This window comes from Physcomitrium patens, chromosome 21 (genome assembly GCF_059467195.1).
Source record: "Physcomitrium patens ecotype Gransden chromosome 21, ASM5946719v1, whole genome shotgun sequence".
Lineage (NCBI taxonomy): Eukaryota > Viridiplantae > Streptophyta > Bryopsida > Funariales > Funariaceae > Physcomitrium > Physcomitrium patens.
The window spans coordinates 255446-264786 of NC_143430.1; the positions used below are offsets into that span (position 1 = coordinate 255446).

At 45.0% G+C, this 9341-nt stretch overlaps 3 protein-coding genes across 15 annotated transcripts; 2 read left to right on the forward strand and 1 right to left on the reverse strand.

The window, feature by feature from the left end:
- Positions 1 to 555: 555 nt before the first annotated feature.
- LOC112274327 (uncharacterized) lies at positions 556 to 2973 on the forward strand. 6 transcript variants are annotated; one of them, XR_016499654.1, is made up of 5 exons: positions 556 to 688; positions 1062 to 1315; positions 1799 to 1907; positions 2108 to 2281; positions 2426 to 2973. XR_016499654.1 is itself a non-coding variant. In XM_090245629.1 (5 exons), exons 2-4 carry the CDS (start codon positions 890 to 892, stop codon positions 1909 to 1911), a joined length of 408 nt encoding a protein of 135 aa, XP_090101755.1. In that variant the 5' UTR covers positions 556 to 688; positions 888 to 889; the 3' UTR covers positions 2108 to 2360. The 6 variants fall into 6 exon arrangements, 4 of the variants coding, with proteins under 4 accessions (XP_090101755.1, XP_073386103.2, XP_090101754.1 ...); XR_016499655.1 differs by having other exon boundaries at positions 2551 to 2973; XM_090245629.1 differs by lacking the exon at positions 2426 to 2973 and adding an exon at positions 888 to 930 and having other exon boundaries at positions 1799 to 1911; positions 2108 to 2360.
- Positions 2974 to 3032: 59 nt separating this feature from the next.
- LOC112274324 (uncharacterized) lies at positions 3033 to 6188 on the reverse strand. Of its 4 annotated transcripts, none has more exons than XM_090245626.1 (5): positions 5836 to 6188; positions 5236 to 5635; positions 4304 to 5030; positions 3629 to 4177; positions 3033 to 3416 (listed from the first exon to the last, which is right to left on the reverse strand). In XM_090245626.1, exons 1-4 carry the CDS (start codon positions 6186 to 6188, stop codon positions 3690 to 3692), a joined length of 1968 nt encoding a protein of 655 aa, XP_090101752.1. In that variant the 3' UTR covers positions 3033 to 3416; positions 3629 to 3689. The 4 variants fall into 4 exon arrangements, with proteins under 4 accessions (XP_090101752.1, XP_024359491.1, XP_090101751.1 ...); XM_024503723.3 differs by having other exon boundaries at positions 3523 to 4177; XM_090245625.1 differs by having other exon boundaries at positions 5236 to 5638.
- A 274-nt stretch (positions 6189 to 6462) lies between these two features.
- LOC112274325 (protein CONSERVED IN THE GREEN LINEAGE AND DIATOMS 27, chloroplastic) lies at positions 6463 to 9341 on the forward strand. 5 transcript variants are annotated; one of them, XM_024503724.3, is made up of 7 exons: positions 6463 to 6658; positions 6812 to 6857; positions 7299 to 7512; positions 7640 to 7983; positions 8154 to 8182; positions 8357 to 8413; positions 8716 to 9341. In XM_024503724.3, exons 3-7 carry the CDS (start codon positions 7313 to 7315, stop codon positions 8983 to 8985), a joined length of 900 nt encoding a protein of 299 aa, XP_024359492.1. In that variant the 5' UTR covers positions 6463 to 6658; positions 6812 to 6857; positions 7299 to 7312; the 3' UTR covers positions 8986 to 9341. The 5 variants fall into 5 exon arrangements, with proteins under 5 accessions (XP_024359492.1, XP_024359495.1, XP_024359494.1 ...); XM_024503725.3 differs by having other exon boundaries at positions 6474 to 6620; XM_024503727.3 differs by lacking the exon at positions 6812 to 6857 and having other exon boundaries at positions 6472 to 6769.

Below are 9341 nucleotides of genomic sequence, written 5' to 3' on the forward strand. Positions count from 1 at the left end.
TTCAAGCATCTGGATCAATGGGTTATGGAAAATCAAAACGGGGAGGGTGCGAGCGCCAGGTATCCCGTTCCTGTAGTTCCTTGGACAAGGCCACTTTCAGAGCTGCGGAGAGTCTTCAGGGCGAGAAGCGACGCTATTTCGATGGGGCGACAGTTGGAGGTGCCGGGTGTGTACAGGACGGCCAGTGATGCAGTTGCGCAGAGCAGGCAGTTTTGGCTTCCGCCGGGAGTAGAGAAGACCAGCAGCGTCGATGTGATGGTTCTAGGCCGTCGGAGCTCCCTGCCAGATTACAACCACACTGTGGTGGACATTCTCACTGCGCAACCAGGCAGTGGCGTGGGCCTGGAAGATGTGAGCAGGAATGTTTTGGCTGCTGGGCCGACCCGCACGATTAGCTCGTGCAGCACGGATAGCGCAGCGGAGCACTGCAGGAAAACAATGTTTGTGAGAGGATTTGAACCTAAATTTCTGAGGATAGGATTCGGAACCGAAAGCTGATGGTCAACTTGGGAGCGTCCATCCAGATTCCGTATTAAATTCTGTGCGTCACCAGAGTTTGTCAGCAGCGCTTGGAGGAGCCACTTATCGAGCTGGGATGTGCGTGTCGAGGGGAGATGGCTAAGTCGCACAAATCTTGCATCGAGATGTGGTTTAAGAACAAAAGGTCTAACGTGTGCGCGGTTTGCCAGTAAGTTCCGTTTCTTTGGATAATCTGTGGGTTGAAACCTTTCTTGTCCTTGAATATCCTCTTTATTTATCTTGGTGAAGTGGTATTTGAACGTCCAATGCTGAATAAACTTTTGTGTCATTGTCCTTATAAAAGCGAATGTGATAAGAACCGTTTAGTCGTCAACTCTCATCATTCATTTCTGTTCTGAAATCTCTAGGCATGTTGCTGCTAACATACCAGCTTCAGAGACATCGCTCTCGGTACGCCCAATTTTCATTGACTGTGCTTGAATAAGCGTACTTCTAGCTTCTTCCGAGCAACGGTTTTGAATTACCTTCTCATGAATTGGATGAAAATCAAACTGCTGAAACGATGTTTTTTCTTGCAACAGCCGCATTTCTGGGTGTGGAAAGTTGGGGAACGATCTAGCAGTGGCGGGCAATCAGTATACAGAAGCACGCAATCGGGCAGGGGCAGACACTGAGCTGATGTTGAACCCCCCAATGCTGATTACGGTTATGAGGAGGCATCCTTTGGCTCTAATTCTGTGGATTGGCGTGCTTGCATTTATGACTTACCTCTTCGTGGATGCCATCAAGACTAACTCAATCGGATACGCCACAGTTCGCATTGGCTTCGTTTATGGTAAGGCCTTTTTCTTGCTCGGTCTTGAATGGGACACAGTGCTGGTGGGGGCATCCGTGTCTGTGTCGGCATGTCAGGCTCGATCTGGCTACCATCATCTATGAATGGCGCTGCTAATTCTATTATCAACTCGCGAGTTTGATGTCCTCGTCTTCCTCTTTTTTTGCTTCTCCGCCTTGTCTGTCGATATTATCATTGGTAGGCTCTTATTGTTTTTTTTTTCCCATCCCCTTCTTTCTCTCATTATTGCTGAATCAAAACAAACTAGGATGGAGGGAGAGATAGATTAAGTAGATCGAATGATGGATTGTGTATATCGAATTGGTAAACCTCTTGCTCTATTTTGCCGATTGTCCTGTTCATTCTCCGTGTCTCTGTTGCATTATCGTTGGAAATCTCGTGATAATTTTATACCTCTTGATACTCCTGTGCGTGCATGGGAGGTTATAGCGTTGACCTCACGTCGTGATTGTGTCTGCACAGGGATTTTGATGATATTTTGGTTGGGCACGATTTTGAGGTGGGTGTTGAAGTATTGTCAAGAACGTCGTCTCTGGGAAATGGATATGTCGCCTGAGGCTGAGAATCCGACGTAGGTATTCATCACACCCATTATTTTATGTTGTCCAAGTTTGCGTTCAAGTCTTATTATCTGTCCTCTTGACAGATGAGGTTGCATCCCTTCAACACTTGACTCAGCCCTGGGCGGATTCTTTGTTTCTTCACATACAAGGCTGTCTCTGATGTCGGCCCCCTACTGTTGGCTGTTAATCTTCACTCATTCTGTGGCAGAATGGATTGTTTCACGCGCAAGTTTCACAAACCGACGGAGGTAACAACGGGAGCCCCCGTCTTGTAGAAGTTCGCCACTTCTACTTCAACTACGTTGATTTCTGCTGAAGTGGCTGTAGTCTACAATTCCTTCGCTCAATTTTGCTGATTCTCAGATTGTTGATTAGCTGACAGGTATGAAATTCAATGACCTTCTACATGTTTCGTCAAGCATGGCTTGACTGTCCTATGTATCAATTTGTTTTCACATTGAGACTTAAAGGAGTCTGTTGACCCGTGGTGACCATCACTGCTGTCACCGCATGAGTATGTCCACAGAGCCTACGATTCCCTAGTTGGTGGTCAGGAAAAGTGAACCGCATCAATTCTGGCAACGACTGTTTCTAGGTTACTTTGGATCCAGTTTCTTATCTTAACGAAATCGTCGTCGCTGAGCCCTTCAGAGTACTGCACTCCACAACTTCTACACAAGCTCATTGTGGGCAGGCAGATGGATGAATTGGTATACCAGGGAAAACTTGTCACCAATCTCCATGGTGCGCATCTCCCTTTCACAATGTTTCGAGGGGTACGCAAATCGTCAAGAATTACTTTGAACCTTGAAGAAAGACCATCACCTATTTGTAGGATAAATCTGTAAATTAGATGTCTTTCTCAAGTTGAAATATAAGTACGAACGCCAAATTTTCATTAAAAAATGACAATACAGAACTTCGTATACATCGTTGAGTTCAAATCTTCTTAGTAAGTTCTTTTCTTACTTAGAGAGAAGAATATGCCTATTAGTGATACCAAGGTCTTCAGCCTCAGAAAAGGTTGCATATTTCGAAAGTTCAATTAAAAAAAATGTTGCTTCAGGAAAAAAACTATTCTTCTTTTAAATTTCAAATATTTAAAACCTTCATAACCCGAGAGATACCTTTGATACTTTTGACACATTTGACATGTTTCGTAATGCAAAATTTGATACCACCAAACATAAGCAGCAGAAATGGCCATTCTTCCGATCAAACTTCATCAGTCCATTGTCAAAAACCCATTAGTCACTATGAACAAACTATCAATCACGTCAATTTCGAGCGTGTCATATTCCCTCTAATGTTGCTCTTTTAACTTTTCTCGACCATCTGAAAACTTTACACATGCCACGTAAACCAGAGGGCTTAGAAGTCACAACCTTGACGATGAGTTGAATACTTTTAGCATGTCAAAACAAGACAATCTGATTACTGACCCAATCTCATGCGTTGCTCTGAACTCTGGCAGGCTCCCAGATCTCAGTGTGCAGTGAGGTCTTCAGAGACTGCTCCTGCAGGTGACAAATAACGTGTCAAAATGGTCTAAGATAGCTCTACAAAAGTAGAAGACTACACAGAGAACAGAGGCAATTCACAAAGAAAGAGTTCTGCATGCACCTGAACTGTGGGAGAACTGACAGCATAACCTTTTCCACGTTAAAATCTCAATCCCATCCTTTGCCACAAAAACGTGATGTAGGACTAATAGGTTCCAATATGTGACCTGCACTAACATGTCATGACACCGCATCTGTCATTGGGGTCACGGGAAGGATGAAGTGATGTCAAGTTTTCGATTTCATTTGAAGAAGTTGCATCGCCCAGGAAATTTCAGAGGATCTAAAAAGCAAAAGTGGCGCAAAGAATGACGCAAATCCAAAACTTGTCGCCAAACCAAGAGCCAAGAAATTCGACATCCCAGAGTTGATGAATGAAGACAGGAGCAGAAAGATCTGGTCGTATGCAGCTTCCGTCACAACGGCTGTATAGATACCGCAACCCATTAGCACTAGTAGTGGCGGGTGCCACGCCATTCGGAATCCCTCAAGCCTCTTTGAAAGTATGGAAAGAAGCAATCCTGCAGAGGCAAAATTTACGGTCATAGTAGCTATAACCAATCCAGCAGCTCCGAAACCTGAGCAACGAACCAGAAGCCAGTCGAAAATGCCGTTGGCAACGACACCAGCCAAGGTGATGTAAAGGGGTGTGCGTCCGTCACCCAAGGCATAGAAAACTTGAACTAGCACATCCCTCATTAAGTAAAACGTCGACCCTGAGACAAACCCAAGCAAGGTGTCACTACAGCGCAAGGACATGCAAATGACGCCAATGTAGCTGACACAAGTTTCTCCTAACTGTGACAAAGAGTTAATCTGCAAACTGATGACAATTGTAGCACCTGAAACATAGCAAGTGAGGAGCGATGACACCATGCTGGTGGCTGAAGCATCAAACGTCCTTCTCTGAAACGCAAATCGAACTGTGGGCCGCGCTAAAGGAATCATGACAGCTGTCAGGGACAACGTAAGTGCCATCGATAGCAAGAGTCCTTGTTGTACACAGTCTCTCAGGGCTGGTCTCTGCTCATCGCGAGTGAGCCGGGAGTAGATAGGGAGTAGAGAAAGAAGAACTGGGCTGGAGAGGATCCCTAACGGTGCCATAACTAACAGGTTAGCATACCCAAGTGCCGCAGCTGCACCAGGTATATAAGAGGCAAAGTGAAGATCCGTGAATGTTGCTACTTGCGTCATCCCAGAATTTAGTGCAGCAGGTACCATAACTGCCAGAACTTCATAAATCCCCGTTTCTTTGAAAGGGTTGATCCAGGAGAGATGTAATCCATGAATACCTACTTTTTGCTGGGCAAAGACTTGCACCCCCCACTGTAGGAAGGCGCCACATGTGGACCCGATCGCCAAGCTAATGCCGCCAGCTAGAGCTTGTTGTGCAGGCGTGGCATTTAAATGACTGAAAATTGAAACATGGAGAGCGACTGCAGCGAGGATGGAGATACTTGACAAGGCTGGACTCAGCGATGGAATCCCAAATATGCCATTCGCACTCAAGGTGCCAAAACCTAATCCAATTAGGGCTGCAAGCAATGCGCATGGAGCCATCATTTTTAGCTGGAAATGATCATGTCCATGCGCATCAACATCACCACAACAATAATTATCACGTGCACAGACATACATGAGATGCAACAAAGAGTAGTTTGACACAATAGAATCCCTTCAATTGTTTGCTGACACGAAAGAAGTGCTTCTTTCTACCAGTGGGTCTGCAAAATGTGGTATAAGATTGATAATGGTACTAGGAAAGCGGAAGCACCTGTATAATGGCAATTCTCCTTGTGAGAATTCCGTCAGCTGCCACCAACAGGCCGGGGGCTAGTGTATCAATAAGAAGGCCAGCGTTTAAGAAGATCAATATACTGAAGCCAGTACACGCCAACCCAGAGAGCAATGATACGCTAGTGAGAAGCTTCTGCCCATCCTCCTTCCGGCGCTTACTGAGAGCGGCAGTCATAGCAGAGTGAAAGGGTCCATTGATTCCTCCGAGCATCGTCAGGAAAAAACCCGGCACTATTGATGCATAATTGAATGCATTCATCACTGGACCCACTCCGTAAACAGCTGCAAGCGCTGCTTCCCGTGCTAACCCTATCACCTTGCTTACAAGCGTGGCCGCCCCGATGAGCCCCGCAATCTGGAACAAACCTCTCTCTGAACTGCTGAATGAAGGAGGACGTAGTCAAAGCGTAGAACAGATGATTCAGCATGCAGAATTTAGAATGTGGCTGAACACGACCCAATTTCTGATTGTAGGGTTTCCCCTCACATTCATAGCGCTGGAGCAACAAAAAAAAGAATTAAAAATGCCGAATCTTAACACTTCAATAGAGCAGCAAAGATTTAGTTTGTGATTTACCTTGCCAGGCACTCGCTCGTTGTAGACTCCGAATCGGTCAGAACGACTTGCGCGCACCGCACAGGATTCTTCTTAACAAAATGTCTATCTGAATCACGTCCCGGTGCATGCAGAGCTCTCCAATCACATGCACAGCAATGATGTTCCCAGCGACCCGCCGGCCCATCCCATTTCCGACCAATCTCCAAATGAAATTCCATCCGCCGCATCCTGCAACCATATTTCGAAATTCCTGATGACCTCGCAAGTTCTCCATTACGGTGAGCGAAAACTCGCCCACGAATTGGGTTACAGAGCACCTCAGATTGACCACCATGCGGTACAAGGCTCATCACCTGCGACAGGCAATTCATTTCCTCGCCCCTTAATTCACGACACCTCTAGTTAATTTTGTGACTCCTTGTGCATCATCGTCGCTGCAACACCAAAAATCTAGGGGAACGTGTGAAATGCAGCATTCATGTTACACCCGCTATCGATTCCATCTTGTGTTCGCGGGTCGGGGACTTGGTACCGCCACGAGTTCAAAAGTGGTTGATATTGATATCCTTTCCTTTATCGTTGTACCCACCAACCGGGTTTGTGCGCGGAGTGTTTCACTCTGTCTGGACTCCAGTGCTCCACCATACCCATAGCTTTTCTCTTTTGGCAAACTTCTGCCCGCTTCCGGAGATCTCCTAGTTCCGATTCGTGCCGATTTCTGGTACTCTCAGAAATTTGCTCACCTGGATACTGTATCATTGGGAATTTGAAGCCGCTGGCGACGCCGAACATTCCGTTCAGAGGTGATTTGAATGCTGCTTTGAGTATTATAAACTTGGGGGTAAGCAGCTCATGAGGTTGTTGGTGAGTTGAGTTGGATTTTCATTGATCAAGTCATGACTCCTCCATGACCTTACCAATTCACTGAAGATGGAGATAATTTTGTGACGAGGTTCGTGACGGTTTTGTTGAATTTAGAACTGCTCTGTTACAGGTTGGGAGGACGGAAGTTTGTAACGTCAAATTTTGTGGAGTCTCTGGTAGTTTCTTTTGCCAAAGATGTTTGGATTTTTGTGGGAATTCTGGTTCGAATCCTAGCAGTTTGGTTTGGTTTGGTTTTGAAATTGAAATATGTGAGTTGATTTGTATTTTCACAGTTTTATTTCTTTTTAAAGGACGGTGTGCTGTGCCTGTCTTCTGTAGGCTTGATTCGCCGTACTGGCTGTTATGAGAGAGAGAGAGAGAGAGAGAGAGAGAGAGCTGAAAATCTGAAGCAAGTGTTCAATTATTCACCAGATTATTTTGACGAATAGGCATTTCGAAATAGAATTGCAGTGATTGCTTCTGGATCATATTCCCGGCTTCAGTACAGATTTCTTCGTAAATCGAGTACTTAGACGTAATCATGTCTCAATTTATTTATTCCTGCATACTTTTCCCAAATACTTCCGCAGCTGAGAGTGAAAATTTTCTGTTTGCAGTATAATTTCTGGACATGGCGACTGCTCAGCTCGGGAACCGGAATGCAAGCACGGCTTATTCCTCGCTTTTTACCCTGAAGCTTACGTCAGGACTTTTTGAGCCTTTAGGAAGAATTAGGGTGTCAGGCCCAGTAAAAGATGTACTTACAAGTCAGAGAAGTCCTCAACTTGTGAAAGCGAAAAAAGGTGGAAACTCTGGAGACAAAGCTCCAAGGTATGTGCAACCAGTCGATGTTAGTCTCTTCGCTTCAACTCACGTTGCACGATGAAGTTTTTTGTGGTTCAGGGTTACATTTGCATAATCACGTAGTGCTCATTTACATGAAAATTGTGAGTTGCAGATATGACCCATTGTTCGCAAGGGACGGGAGTACTGTAGACTGCCCTGTTCCATGGGAGCAGCAACCTGTGAATGAGTACCAGATGCTGAACGAGACAGGGCTATTTGCATGGGCAACTGATGACATCCTATCCTTTACAATACGACTTTCAGCTGTTATAGCCGGCATTTCTGCTCTAGTTGGCTACCCTGTCGCTTCTCTGAGTATCAACGCTCAGCAGGAGTTTTTGAAGTGCGTATTGGGAGCTTCTTGTGGCGGAGTAATAGCTGCCACCGTAGTGACCCTTCGCCTTTATCTTGGTTGGGCCTACATCGGCAATCGCCTCCTAAGCGCAACAGTAGAATGTGCACTTCTCCCTTCATTCTATTGCCTGTCCTTGTCATCGTATTGCTATTTTGTGCATATTTTGAGAAATCAATGATTTTGATTCAGTGTCTCAACGAATTAATCATCTGAGCGACAAGTATTGCCCACCTACTAACTTTATTTCGATGTGATATAACTTGACTTGTAGATGAAGAGACTGGATGGTATGATGGTCGGGTGAGTGCTCCTACACGACTTGCATACATTTTTCAAGGAAATTGATAAAGAATTGCAATGTTGCGTGTGTTTATTTAAAGTAGCTGTGTTCTATTTTACACGGATTGGCACATTTGCACATTTTAACAATACGATTTCTGTTCTGATGCTGCCATTATTCACTTGTGTGTGTAGGTATGGGTTAAACCTGCAGAAGTGTTGGCTCGGGACCGGTTACTGGGCTCCTTCAAGGTTAGAGTTGGTCAGGATGCAACTACTGTCGTTTCATTTATGAAATCAATCACTACTTTCTTAGGACACACTGTACTCGATCGTGGTATTATGGAATACTTGTTCATGCATGGTACTCTGCCATGAAAGTGCCAATGGCATTGGACGCTTTTAGGTGTCAACTGGCTTGAACTAGTGTCCACGTTGCAGTTGTTTTTATTTATGCTCTCCCTGTCAAGGTACATAGTTTAGAATTTCAGATGTGCTGCATACTGAAACTAGAGTTGTGTTACTTCTGGTAATCGATGTGTACATGTCTGCAGGTTAAGCCTGCATTATTTAGAATGAAGGTCACAATGGTGGGACTCGCCATCTGCTTGGCTACCCTTGTGGGAGTAATTTTTGTGTTGCCTGGACCTCCACTACCCATTGAACCTGCGGAGGACATTGGAGATACCCTGCGAATAACCTCCAAACTCTCATACAGTGAGGCAGCAGCCCGACGTTACGAACCCCAAGCATTTGCTGAAGAGGACGATGTTTCAGACACCAACACCCACACACCTTCAACTCTGTTTGATGTCTGCCTCTGAACCTGACATTTGATCTCTTCACAGAATTTGACGACAATTCATTCTCTCCTTGTGGGAATGTAATCCACCGCCTGCTGGACTCCCCTTTTTGTGTTCACGCATCCTGGACAAGTTGTTCTCAATACTAATGATTCAATGGCAGTGTTGCCTGATCAGCATCATCTCTTTGGCCCCAGTTATCGTCTTCACACATTACATCTGCTACTTGACATTTGGTAGTTTGAAAGTTATATGTAAACTAGTAAGCATCTAAAATCTTTTTACTGGTTCTAATGTCGCAATAGACATTACAAGCCTATGTATCGCAAATCCTATGTTCAGATAAGGTAGAACTGATGTTTATTTGTTTGTCTTTA

Bases quoted from the DNA above. Each gene is read 5' to 3' on its own strand.
- LOC112274327 (XM_090245627.1), top strand. From the start codon at position 615: ATGGCTAAGTCGCACAAATCTTGCATCGAGATGTGGTTTAAGAACAAA. The intron at 689-1,061 runs GTAAGTTCCGTT...TTCTTGCAACAG, and splicing joins AACGTGTGCGCGGTTTGCCA to CCGCATTTCTGGGTGTGGAA. The intron at 1,908-2,107 runs GTAGGTATTCAT...ATTCTGTGGCAG, and splicing joins CCTGAGGCTGAGAATCCGAC to AATGGATTGTTTCACGCGCA.
- LOC112274324 (XM_090245625.1), bottom strand. From the start codon at position 6,188: ATGAATTGCCTGTCGCAGGTGATGAGCCTTGTACCGCATGGTGGTCAA. The intron at 5,031-5,235 runs GTGCTTCCGCTT...GATCATTTCCAG, and splicing joins GGAGAATTGCCATTATACAG to CTAAAAATGATGGCTCCATG. The intron at 4,178-4,303 runs GTGCTACAATTG...GGTTTGTCTCAG, and splicing joins CCTCACTTGCTATGTTTCAG to GGTCGACGTTTTACTTAATG.
- LOC112274325 (XM_024503724.3), top strand. From the start codon at position 7,313: ATGGCGACTGCTCAGCTCGGGAACCGGAATGCAAGCACGGCTTATTCC. The intron at 7,513-7,639 runs GTATGTGCAACC...TGTGAGTTGCAG, and splicing joins TCTGGAGACAAAGCTCCAAG to ATATGACCCATTGTTCGCAA. The intron at 8,183-8,356 runs GTGAGTGCTCCT...TTGTGTGTGTAG, and splicing joins CTGGATGGTATGATGGTCGG to GTATGGGTTAAACCTGCAGA.